We start from the raw sequence: 13,476 nt of genomic DNA on the forward strand, positions 1-13,476 counted from the left end.
GTAGTTCACCTACATCCAGAGAGCACTGTGGACTCAAACAATGATAGATATGGACCAAACATGGCACTAATACTCAATATGCCCAAATACGAACACTGGTGTAGTTTGGGGAAAATAGACCTTGACATTTGGGAGTTGTAGTTGCTGGGATTTATAGTTCATCTACAACCAAAGAGCATTCTGAACCCCACCAACGATGGAACTGAACCAAACTTGTAGTTCACCTCCATCCAGAGAGCATTGTGGACTCAAACAATGATGGATCTGGATCAAACTCTACACAAATACTCAATATGCCCAAATGTGAACACTGGTGAAGTTTGGGGAAAATAGAATCTTGACATTTGGGAGTTGTAGTTGCTGAGATTTGTACTTCACCTACAATCACAATCTGAACCACACCAATGATAGAATTGGGCCAAACCTCCCACACAGAACCCATGACCACCAGAGTGGGCCACAGCAACGCGTGGCAGGGGACAGCTAGTTTATAATAAAAAGAGGAAGAATAAAAGGAGGAAGCTGGGAATTTGATCAAGAACACATGGGCTTTGATTCCAACCTAGCCATAAAGCTCAGTCACTACCTTGGAGCTTTACGTACTTCACACAATTCCCTAAAAGGGGGATTGGGTGAAAAAGAACTACTCTGAACTCGATGAAAATAGAAATAACAATAATAACAACAATAATAATAAGAAGAAGAAGAAGAAGAAGAAGAACAACAACAACAACAACAACTTTATTTTTATACCCCGCCTCCATCTCCCTGAAGAAACTCAGGGCGGCTTACATAGGGACAAGACCGGAAAAACATAGGTTAAAACACAACGCAATAAAATAAAATCTGAAATAAAATCAGAATAAACAAAAATAAAACCAATACATCATGATAACACAACACAACATCATAAAAACAATCCCTAGCCTGAACAGTAATGAATACTGAGCTCGAAGGGCTAAGAGTTTGTGCAATAGTTTCAGGACAGAGCTAATGGAGAAGTGCAAAATCTGATAAAAGTTAGGGATGGAAGGGTAATATCATTTGGCACTAGAATGTGAGGTCTAAAGGGCAAGGGGCAATGCTAAAGTGCAAGAGATGTTGGTAAATTACAGTTAGGGGACAGTTATCTAGTGAACTGTTAAGCCATAGGCACAGTAGTCACATGGTCTGTAGTCCCTCCCACAACCTCTAACAACATAGAGTTAAGGGGGAAACTGCATACCAATTTAAAAATGTAAATAAAGCAAGGTTAAATGTAACATTTATAAGAACAATTATGATGCTGCCACTTCAAGTCGAAAAACTGCAGGAAGTTGCCAGGGATACTTCTTTGTTAGAATTGGCAGATAAGCACGCCAGCCAGTCTCCATACAATGAACATAAAATGAATGTGACAAGGTTAATACTATGAAAACACTAGATGGTCTACGATGGACATACTGGTCCCAAGAGTTTGTGCTTACTTTAGCAGAATTATGGCTGTTTGCAGAATCTGATCTCTGAGAGTCTAATTCAGGTGAATGAGATCCTGACTGCTTCTCCACATCTTCTTCTTCAGTGTCCTCCTCATCAAAATTCAGGCTTCCGGAGATACCTGCCAGAATGATACAGCAACTAGATTACTAATCTTACATTTACACAAAAGAAACCATAACTATACCATTTATCAACAGATATCCAGAGCTCAGAAGTAACGCATTGTAAGCAATGTATTTATCTATAACAAGTTACACCTCCTTCTTTTCTTCCTTTCCCCCTAATGACAGCTTAACAAAAAAACACCCCAAAAGCAAAAGAACAAGTGGAGAACGAGTTAGTTGTTGGCATAACAAGTAACATGCATAGGTTGCCTTTAAATATGCCTCTGAAAGGTGCTTCTAGAGTCATATTTAAAAGGGGCATTTACTGGGTTTGTATTGTCAAAGGCTTTCATAGCTGGGTTGTTGTAGGTTTTTCGGACTATATGGCCATGTTCTATAATAATAATAATAATAATTATTATTATTATTATTATTATTATTATTATTATTATTATTATTATTAATGTTTATAGGGGACTCAGAGCGGTTCCCAGGTAACATCACAAAACATACAAAGTTAAAAAACAACATAACCATAAGATTAACAAAACAACATATAAGCATAAACATTGTCATAGCAACCCAGTAAATGGGCTGTTGTAGGTTTTTCGGGCTATATGGCCATGTTCTAGAAGTATTCTCTCCTGATGTTTTGCCTACATCTATGGCAGGCACCCTCAGAGGTTGTGAGGATGCTCTGAGGATGCCTGCCATAGATGCAGGTGAAATGTCAGGAGAGAATGCTTCTAGAACATGGCCATATAGCCCGAAAAACCTACAACACATTTACTGGATTCCTTCATGGAATCACTAGTTGGAAGAGACCACGTGGGCCATCTACCCCAAGCCCCTGCCGTGCAGGAAAACTCAATCAAAGTACCCCCGACAGATGGCCATCCAGCTTCTGTTTAAAAGCCTCCAAAGGAGGAGCCTCCACCACACTCCAAGGCAGAGAGTTCCACTGTTGAACAGCTCTGATGGTCAGGAAGTTCTTCCTAATATTCAGGTGGAATCTCCTTTCCTGTAATTTCTCAGTGTCCTAGTCTCCAGGGCAGCAGAAAATAATAATAATAATAATAATAATAATAATAATAATAATACTTTATTTATACCCCGCCACCATCTCCTCAAGGAGACTCAGAGCGGCTTACATGAGGCCAAGTCCAACAACACATCAATAAAAACAACAAGCAATAAGCAAATAAATTAATACAATTAATATAACTCAAAATATAAACAATAACACACAAGGGTTTAAAAACAAGCCTGCTCCCTCTTCCTTATGACAGCCTTTCAAATATTTATTTTTACTCTCTCGGGCTGATTTTAAAGACTCTATACTGGTGCTACTTTGCTATCTAATTAGCTTTTCATGCTGTTGTCTGAGTGCAATTTTGATGATGGTATTGCAACTGTTTAAAAATTTAAAGAGGAAAGAAAATGTATATTTTGCTTCTTTCTATCAGAGCATGATATTCCAGCCAAAACCTTTCCCATGCATACTATAGGTTTCACAGAGGTCTATATACCTAATCCCAAATCTGACCACTGCATGCTGTGAAATTTGAGGCTCGTAATGCCAACAATGTGCTTCCACCCACTCTGAGGATTATAATTGCTTTTGAAAATCACACAACTGAACTGTCAACATTCAGTGGGAACATCACACACAGCCCCCACACCATGACACATGATCTTTTCCTGTCAAGCTTTCCTTGTTATTTCATCCAAAATCAACATAATCACAATGATTATTTTAAAAATCATGGCTGTATTTGTCCAAAAAAGAGCTTCAAAACAGCAGAGATGAGAGGGATCACTGCTAGAGGAACGATATCATCATACAAGGTGGCTGAACAGACTTAAAGACTTCCTTGGCTTTTATTTTTTCCTTCTCTTCTTCAATATTTTCTGACAGGGGTCACTCCAAAAGTACGTGGAGTGTACAAATGCCCAAAAAGCAAATAGAGACACTTCAGAAAAGGTCTCTGAGAAAATAGCTGGGGTTAGGGGGTACTGTTAAAGCCTGTCTCAACATGCAAAAATTCTATAGAAGTTACTGGAACCACCTAGTGGCTTGACATAAAATACTGCAGTTACATAATTTGAGCAAATGTTCTCTGGGGATTTTCCAGGTCCAGGTCTCATTATTTGGGAATTTCCCAGGAACTGATTCCCTATGAGACCGTCAAGTCAGCTGAAATATCTCAATTTCCACAGAGTGAGGAGAGTAATGCCCTGTGTCTTTTAAGTGGGGGTGGGGGGTGTCATGATCTCCCTTGCAAAATGTTTCCACCCTCTTCAATGACTATCACCATCATATTTTTCTCTTTTACCCAATGCAAAGAGTTCCCCAGACAATGAGTGAGACATCTGCAGGCTTGTGATCATATTATCATGGGCAAGCAGCCTAATTTCCTCCTGTTTTTCTTTCAATCCAGACAGAGAATGTTTGTACCAAAGTAACTAAGCAGACTGGGTGAGATCTTCTCTCTTAAAACAACCAGAATTTCACTTAGGTTGAAGCTTAAATTTAAAATATATATATTTAAAAAGAGGGAATAAACAAGTGCAGAAGGGTACTTCACAAAGAAACAACTCATAAAAACTTCCTAAGGGCCTTCTCTGTGGTGGCCCCCTGACTCTGTAACTTCCCAGGGATATCAGGCATGCCCCAACATGGGCAGTCTTTAGGAGGAGCCTGAAAACATGGCTGTTCCAGTGTGCCTTCCCAGAATAAGTAATAATAATTCCCAGCAAAATGTCCTCAAATGCACTTTAACTATCTGTTTGGATAGCACTCCCCTCACTTCTTAAAAACCCTCCTATTAGATAGCTTGTTCATGCCCAGCGTTTATTTTTTAATTTTTAACTATTACATCTGGCCCGGCCATAGGTTTTTAAATCTTTGCATGTTAATGTTTATATGTGATTTATTTAACTGTATTGTTGTTATTTTTTGTTTATTGCTTTCTTGTTTATTGATGTGTTGTCGGGCTTGACCTCATGTAAGCAGCTCCGAGTCCCTTGGGAGATGAAGACAGGGTATAAGTAAAGTATTATTATTATTATTATTATTATTATTATTATTATTATTATCAGGCTCTTGCAAGTGAAATACTTATGATCACCTGAAGAGCTGTAACCTATAAAGTCTCTTTGGGTTAATAGGAGAAGCAAAGGGATAAAGAAATATAGTTGGCCCTAAACATTTGCGGGGGTTCGGTGAACAGGAACTGCCACAAAAGTGGAAAAACAATGGGGGCAAAGAAATCACCTCCCAAATCATTGGAGCACCAAAGTTAGGGAAGCATACATGATTTTGGAGAAGTCAGAACAGCGACAAGCTCCATGGCATACCAGAGAGGCTAAGGAATCGGTTTGCAGGAGACACGGTGGGTCCATCCATATTGTAGAAATAATGCAGTTTGACATTGCTTTAACTGGCATGGCTCAATGCTATGGAATCATGGGAGTTGTAGTTCGCTGAGGCATCAAGACCTTGTAAAACTCCTGGTTCCATAGGACTGAGCCATGGCAGTTAAAAGTGGTGTAAAACTGCATTATTTCGAGAGTGTAGATGTAGCCAACGGATGGCTCTTCCCTGCCCTGTGTCTTTTAAGTGGGGGTGGGGGGGGGGGTGTCATGATCTCCCTGGAAAAATGTCTCCCAAACTCATAACAGCAAGGTGCAGAAAGTGGTTTCCAATGGAGACCATGACTGCTCTGCCTGCCTTTCGACCCCCCCCCCCCCCCCGGAGCCCCCAGTGGCGCAGTGGGTTAAACCCCTGTGCCTGCAGGACTGAAGACCGACAGGTCGCAGGTTCGAATCCGGGGAGAGGTGGATGAGCTCCCTCTATCAACTCCAGCTCCTCATGCGGGGACATGAGAGAAGCCTCCCACAAGGATGATAAAAACATTGATTCATCCGGGCATCCCATGGGCAACGTCCTTGCAGATGCCCCCCCCCCCCGCCCCAGTTTCGGTGAAGTCACAAGATTCCTGGGAAATCACCTCCCAAACTCATAGCAGCAAGATACAGTTTTCAGGAAAGATAGCAGCTGCTCTGCCTCACCTGTAATCTGTGTGGAAAACTTCTTCCTCAACTCCCAGTTTTTGGAGGTGGTTGGTAACAAGAGAGGAATGGTGCTTTGCCCACTCAAAGTCTGAGGCTGCTGCACACACATTCTCACACAGCCGCCCCTAGAGCAAGTGGGGAGCCCCAGTGATCTCTCACCTGCCCCCCTCCCCCCCAATCTGTCATGCAGATAAGATTCCAAAGTCTATAGTTTCTTTAAAATAAAATAAAAAATTCTAAAATTGCTGCTCCAAAAACAGGGGGTGCATCTTGGAATTGAAAATTTCCTTTTCCCAAAATTGAAGCTCAAAAATGGGGAAAGGGGTACATCTTGAAATCGATGGCGCCCCAGATTCAGTGAAATAAGTAACAAAAATATGACGCAAACTGAATGACTCCAAATCCTTTTTGAATTACATTACATAATTACCATGTTTCTTTGATTCTAAGATGTCATGAATTGTAAGACACACACTACTTTCAGTACCACCTACAGAAATAAAGCCATACACACACATATATACGCACACATACACAAACACACACACTATATATATATATATATACACACACACACACATACACACACATACATACATACACACACATATACATTGTATATGTAGAAAAATATATATCTGCAATTCTAAGATGCACCTCACTTTTAGAGATGTTTATATGGGGGAGGGAAGTGCATCCTAGAATTGAAGAAATCCCGTAGTTCTCACCTCGTTTCTGTAAGAGGTCCTGCAGATCCATCTTGGAAACTACATCCGATTGAATTTCCTCGTTCTTTTCTGGTTCAGTGTAATTCTCTGTTATAGATGATCCAACAGAAATTTTGTCTTGTGCTACTTGATTTAGAGAGGCAGCTGGGGCATCAATACCTGCTGACCAGAGTGAAATAGATTGCTAAAACATAGTGCATACAATAATTAAAATATACAATATTTATGTAGAAAACAGACTACATATACAGTAGGTGCCACACATTGGCAGGTTTCATATTTATGGGTTTCACTTTTTCAGATTTCATTAGTTATGAATTTTATTAATATGGCTCTTCCAGCACAATATGGTGAATATCTGCCAAAAACTGCCCACAAATTTGTGCTGGAAGACCTAGAGAGGAGTTCTCTTGGGTAAAAAAGATGTTTACTTGTAATTTCCTCACTTTTGTGGGGGGTCTTCTGTTAATATCTCCAATGAATGTGGAGAGCTGACTGTACTTAGAGCACTCCACACAAAAACAAGATGACCATCCATTTGTTTACTGGCATAGCTCAGTTAACGAAGTAGATGAGTTTATGAGCATGCCTTCTTTAATAGAAAATTTGGTCATAAAGACAGAAATCACATTAATGGAATAGGAAGAGATTCCTGCACTACAAAAAAAGAAAAGCAGTTCAACAAATTTCATCAAACCTCTTGTTCAAAACTAACATTATGCTTATATAAAACAAAGGTAATGATTTTGTCATCAGGAATTGTAGTTTCTGGGATTTATAGCTCATCTACAATCAAAGAGCATTCTGAACTCCTCCAATGATGGAATTGAACCAAACATAGCATACAGGACTTCCATGACCAACAGAAAACACTAGAAGGGTTTGGTGGGCATTGACCTTGAGTTTTGGAGTAGTAGTTCACCTACATCCAGAGAGCATTGTGGACTCAAACAATGATGGATCTGGACCAAACTTGGCACGGATACTCCATATGCCCAAATATGAACTCAAATGGAGTTTGGGGGAAATAGACCTTGACATTTGGGAGTTGTAGTTACTGGGATTTACAGTTCACCTACAATCAAAGAGCATTCTGAACCCCATGAACGATAAAATTGGGGCAAACTTACCACGCAGAATCCCCATGACCAACAGATAATACTCAAGGCCATACAGTCAAACTCCCTTCACCAGGGCAAGAAAACATAATCAAAGCCCTCCTGACAAAGAGCGATCCAGCCATAAATATAGATAGATAGATAGATAGATAGATAGACAGATAGACAGATATATATGATTCACACACACACCGATATAGTACTATAGATTTGAAAGGGACCCCTAAAGAAATGCTGCATGTTCCAGAGTTTATTTATTTATTTACTATATTTGTATACCGCTCTTCTCAGCCCTCAGGGCAACTCAGAGCGGTTAACAAAGCAAATACAATACTTAAACATGATAAAAACAGTTAAAAATAAGTTAAAAGAATAACATTATAACAATCAATAAACATCATAACATCTCATCTCATCTCATAGTTAAAATCAAGATCCAGTCTCATCATCAAAATTTTCCATATTTCTATATTAGTTACACTGCCTATTCAAATGCCTGCTCAAACAATCAGGTCTTCACTTTCCTCTGAAATGTGAACAGGGAAGGGGCTGATCTAATTTCTGGGGGAAGGGCGTTCCACAGCCAAGGGGCCACCACTGAGAAGGCCCTGTCTCTCGTCCCTACCAACCATACGTGTGATGCAGGCGGGACCAAGAGCAGAGCCTCCCCAAACGATTTTAACGTTCTAGCTGATGTAAAGATTGTCTGGTTGGCAAACCAGACAATCTCTACATCAACACTGTCAAAGAAACAACAAGAAATACTGTTTACCCACAAGCCTAAAGAAATTACATATAGTAGAAACCAGTACTTTCTCATTACTTTATTTTCCAGGTTACCAGACTGGGCCACAGGAACGTGTGGCAGGGGGACAGCTAGTTTCCTATATTAGTTAATGTATAGGACACGTACCTTCAATTTTTAAAACTACCCTTCAAATTTGGGTCCAAAGCAGGGTGGCAGAAATATAGGTCAGGGGTCCTATGCCTTTAATAGTTGTGCAGAAAAGGTCATTTCAGCAGGTAGCACATTCCTAACAAGGCACACCTACTTAAATTCACTCTTCTACATTAATATTAAGGGCTCTCATCCAGCTTTTCATTTCACAACCATGGTTCAAAGTCAACCTAGGCAGCCTCCAAATTAGTCTGAGCCTTATATATGGAAATAATAAAGATAAAAACTAAACTAGACCCTCAATGTGAGGAGACAATCTGTGAATTAGAACTTGCATCAAAATTGTGAAAAAGTTTGTGACTCAAGAAGCAGTTGTTTTACCAAGTCTAGCATATTACACCAGATACTGACAGTGACAGTGAACAGATGTATTCTTGGCTTTTGAAATCTTTTTAAAAAGAACTTCAGCAAGAAAAACATGACGGGGAATCAGAAGAACCAACAGAAAATAAGATTTTGCAGACTAACCTGTCAGATAAAATGCTTCAAAAGGAACTCCCATTTGATCCCACTTTACAGCTTGACATTATACAAACCACGTCGGAGTCGTGTAATATCTTCAGGAACATCCAACTTCAAAGGTACTATTTCTAGACATACTGACTCATGCTTCCTTTTGTTCTCCAGTTTGTTCTCCATGTACCACAAATGTTACATTAAGTTATTTTTTTCTTTGATTTCAATTCTTGTATTTCAATATTAATATTAAGTGAATACAGAGTTTATGATATAGTATATTATGGGGCATAGCAGGCATCCTCAAGCTGTTTGGCCTCCAACTCCCAGAAGCCCTAGCCAGCGTGTTCAGTGGTCAGGAATTCTGGGAGTTGGAGGCCCAAATAGCTGGAGGATTGCAGTTTGAGGATACCTGGGGTATAGTATTAGTTAGACCTATTTTTAATAATAACTCTCAAGCAATCAGAAATTACATTATTCTGGTATCTACCAATCGCCAACCTAGCAGTTCGAAAACATGCAAATGTGAGTAGATTAATAGGTACCACTCCGGCGGGAAGGTAACGGCGCTCCATGCGGTCATGCTGGCTACATGACCTTGGAGGTGTCTATGGACAACACTGGCTCTTCGGCTTAGAAATTGAGATGAGCACCACACCCCAGAGTCAGACATGACTGGACTTAACGTCAGGGGACAACCTTTACCTTTACCTTACCAATCTCCATGAGTACCAGTTAACTGAAAGTATTATAACCATTGTTGTATGTTGTAACCTGCCTCGAGCCAAAAGGAGAGGTGAATAAGAAATAAAATTATTGTTGTTACTGTTGTTACTACTGAGATCTTTTGTTCTTCATGGTTGGAGTCTATTAGTTTTTCTCCCTGTATTTTAATCAATTTAATTTATGTATTCATGGGGTTGTTAGCTGCCTTCAATATCTATGGGTTAATAATACATAATAATAACAAATAGTATGTTTACATATTTCTTGGCCAATTGCATCTATATATTTTATGTTTATTTGTTGATTGCCCTGAGGAAGGAAATGCATTGGACAAGTTCTAATAATAAATAGATTTTCAAATAAAAAGGGCCAGTCTATACCTGGAAAATCTTTATTTCACTTGTATTTTCCTAATCTGCACAGACTTTGCATTTGCCCCATTAGATCCACATGCAGATTGCATATTGTGATGTGTTCATCTTAAACGTTCACACATGGCCAGCCATATGGCACTGGTTGCTTTCCTTTTGTACTGCTTTTTGTACATCCGCCTAAAATGTCTTTAGTAATCCTATTATGTGGAGGTGCACTAATACTGATATATTACTATATTGATCTTCAAATAGCTGCATATACTTTCTTTTAAAAAATAATCAGCAACAAAATGAAAATTTAAAATTCAACTGTGATTGAACTTAATTTCCGGTGGAAGAATCATATGACCTACTGGTCCTTGTCACCTCCCACCAACCAATTTGGGCCATCCCTAAGTCCTCCCCCAGCTATTGGACTTCCTCTTCTTATATTAAAGGACATTTAATATAATGCCGACTTTTTTAACTTTGTGTTTGTTTGTTTTTAAAAAAGATTACAACTGTACCCTTGGTTTGCTTCTGATACAATAAATAAATAAATAAATAAATAAGCTATTGGGCACAGCCAAAGTATTTATTTATTTACCATATTTATACCCCGCCCTTCTCATCCTGAAGGGAACTCAGAGCAGCTTTACACATAGGCAACAATTCAATGCCATTGAAACAACATACAGTTAAAATAAACATTTACATTAAAACTAAAGAATTAAAACATCTAAACATTACACCAATTCTTAAAACCACAGTCCATAGTTCGGAGCCATTCCAGTTGTCATTGCAAATATTCTGTATCCATTTATTGCACTGCAATTGCTATCCGAAGGCTTTGTCCCATAGCCATGTTTTTACGTGGGAGGGAGCTCAAATAATATCACTGGGGAGGGAGTTTCGCAGCCGAGGGTCCACCACTGAGAAGGCCCTGCTCCTCGTCCCTACCAACCACGCCTGCAGAGAAGGTGGGACCGAGAGCAGGGCCTCTCCAGAAGATCTTAACCTCCATGATGGTTCATAGAGGAAGGTAAGCTGGGCCAGAACCGTTTAGGTCTTTATAAAGCCAGAACTTTGAATTGAGCTCGGTAGCAAACTGACAGTCAGTGGAGCTGACATAACAGGGGAATTGTGTGCTCCCTATACATCACTCCAGTGAGGAATCTGGTTGCCACCCGTTGGACTTCTTTAAACTTCTGAAGTCTTCAAAGGCAACCCCACATAGAGCGCATTGCAGTAGTCTATTCAGGATGTGACAAGAGCGTGGACCACTGTGGCCAAATTTGATTTGCCAAGGTACGGGTACAACTGATGCACAAGTTTTAATTGTGCAAATGCTCCCGTGGCCACTGCTGAGACTTGCAGCTCCAGGCTCAACAATGAACCCAGGAGGACTCCCAAAGTGCAAACTTGAGACTTCAGGGGGAGTATAAGCCCGTCAAGCACAAGCTGTAACGCCTATACCTCTGTTCAGCCTTGTAACTGACTAGGAGTACCTCTGTCTTGTCTGGACTCAATTTCCATTTGTAAACCCTCATCCAGATCATCACAACCACCAAGCACTGGTTCAGGACCTGAACAGCCTCCTTAGTTGCAGGTGGAAAGGAGTACAGATGGCATCAAACTCCAAAACTCCGGACGATCTCTCCCAGTGGCTTCATGTAGATGTTAAACAACATAGGGGACAATACTGAGCCCTGGGGGAACCCACAGGATAAGGTTGCAGGGTTGAGCAGGTGTCCCCAAACAAACAACACCTTCTGAGAACAGCCCTCCAGGAAGGACTGGAGCCACTGTAAAACAGCCAGGATAGGCAGAGGTCCAGGATGCATATGGTTGCCCTCGCTTCTCCAAGGATCTTGAACACATTCACAAGCTGAACTAATTGAAATGAATCCATTAAAACTGGGTAAGTAGGTGCTTGTGTTACATCTTCAGAGACTGCCGTTAACATGGAATCCAAGTCGGAATGAATCAGGGTGACTTTGTCTGCAAGTAACCGAGCAATGCTTCACAGCGAGCTGCCAAATGGTCAGGGATCCCATCTTGCGAGATGGGATTTAACAGCCCTCTGACTGTTTGAAACAACTCAGATGGACGGTTCTTAACAGACGCAATGTTGGCCACAATGAGTTTTCTTGCAGCCTTCACTGCTGTGGTATACGCCCTTATGTAGTCACATACCCGTGTAGAGTCTGACTCGCTGCGAGTTGAACACCACACGCACTCTAGTTCTCTCTTTACACGCTTCATCGCTGCCAGCTCATCACTGAACCAAGGAGTTGATTTAGCTCAGCTGTGCAGGAGGGGACATTCCGGAGCAATCGTGTCTATTGCTAAAAAGACTTTGGAACTCATTCTGATCTTTGGCCAGAATGTGGGGCAAAAGGCAATTCTTTTTAAAGCAGTTTCAGGACCAAAGGCCGACTGGAATGTAAATTGTTGTGAAAATGATGACAATACAATACATATAGCAGACAATACAGATAATCTTTGAAGGATTATTCAAAGTAAGAAAGTGTTTCATCAAATCAAAGATTTTTCTTACCACGGGGGACAGAGCGAGTGCATGCAACTAAGGGAGTCTGTTCTTCACCCACTTTGGACTTCAATTTGCATAACTTTGCTTCTGGGTTTGGCTGAACCATCAAGTGTTCAAGACGCTTTTTCCTCTGCTTCTTCTCCAGAAGCGTTCTCTGCCAAAGAATAAAATAATTTACTTATTCAAGGTAAGGATTCTTAGTGACACTTGAAAGCCCATGCCACTGAACGCAGTAGTTAGATTACGAGATGGGCTACTGTTGACAACCCTGCTTTAGATTAATTCACTCTACAGCAAATACCATTTGAATAGTTGAAGCTGAGGTTGTGGGGATTTACCAAGTTTGTTGAACTTCTCCATTAGTTCAACAAATTCTCCCAACAACCACTCTCTAATGACACTCTAGGACTGGAGAGGTTTGCCCCAAGAGACACAAGGTCACTTTGTGCTGTCCCTCACTACATCCATGCAAACACACCTGTTTGTCTCACCTGGTTCTCTAGCTTCAGTTGACGTAGTTTCAAAGTTTCATCCTCAAAGCTACTGAAAAAGAAATGACGTGTTAGCTATTCAAGTTTTTTTAAAAAACACCCATGATAAGATATGATTGTAACAATGTAAAATGGCAGAGGTCTAGTGCCAACTTCTAACTGCTAAGAAAAGTATTTGTGACAATATTGGATATCTGTTACTATTTAACTATTATTTTATCTAATTTGTATTTTTACTTAAATTAATTAGTTGCCTATTAACCATTATTTTGTTAGCTGATTAGATTTCTATCCCAATTACCACTAGTCTGCACAGCCAATGAAAGGTGCAAAGTGCGGCTAGTTGCAGTCTAAGAACATATAGATTTCCTGATTTCCGTACTTGCTCTAGACCAGGCATTAGCAACTTTGGCCCTCCAGGTGTTTTGGGCT

The 13,476-nt window shown here is 40.2% G+C and overlaps 1 protein-coding gene across 5 annotated transcripts in view; it reads right to left on the minus strand.

The window, feature by feature from the left end:
* The window catches only part of TULP3 (TUB like protein 3), a 35,505-nt gene that overhangs the window by 14,478 nt on the left and 7,551 nt on the right, over window positions 1-13,476 (minus strand). The window contains exons 2-5 of one of the 5 annotated variants that reach the window (XM_060778061.2): window positions 13,045-13,093; window positions 12,560-12,707; window positions 6,389-6,547; window positions 1,467-1,597 (exon numbers count right to left, since the gene is read on the minus strand). In XM_060778061.2, the coding sequence (XP_060634044.2) occupies window positions 1,467-1,597; window positions 6,389-6,547; window positions 12,560-12,707; window positions 13,045-13,093 (487 nt within the window). Of the gene's footprint in view, window positions 1-1,466; window positions 1,598-6,388; window positions 6,551-12,559; window positions 12,708-13,031; window positions 13,100-13,476 lie in introns of those variants that run through there. The other 4 variants (XM_060778059.2, XM_060778058.2, XM_060778057.2 and 1 more) reach the window with 4 other exon arrangements.

Source organism: Anolis sagrei, chromosome 5 (genome assembly GCF_037176765.1).
Source record: "Anolis sagrei isolate rAnoSag1 chromosome 5, rAnoSag1.mat, whole genome shotgun sequence".
In the NCBI taxonomy this organism is placed as follows: Eukaryota; Metazoa; Chordata; class Lepidosauria; order Squamata; family Dactyloidae; genus Anolis; species Anolis sagrei.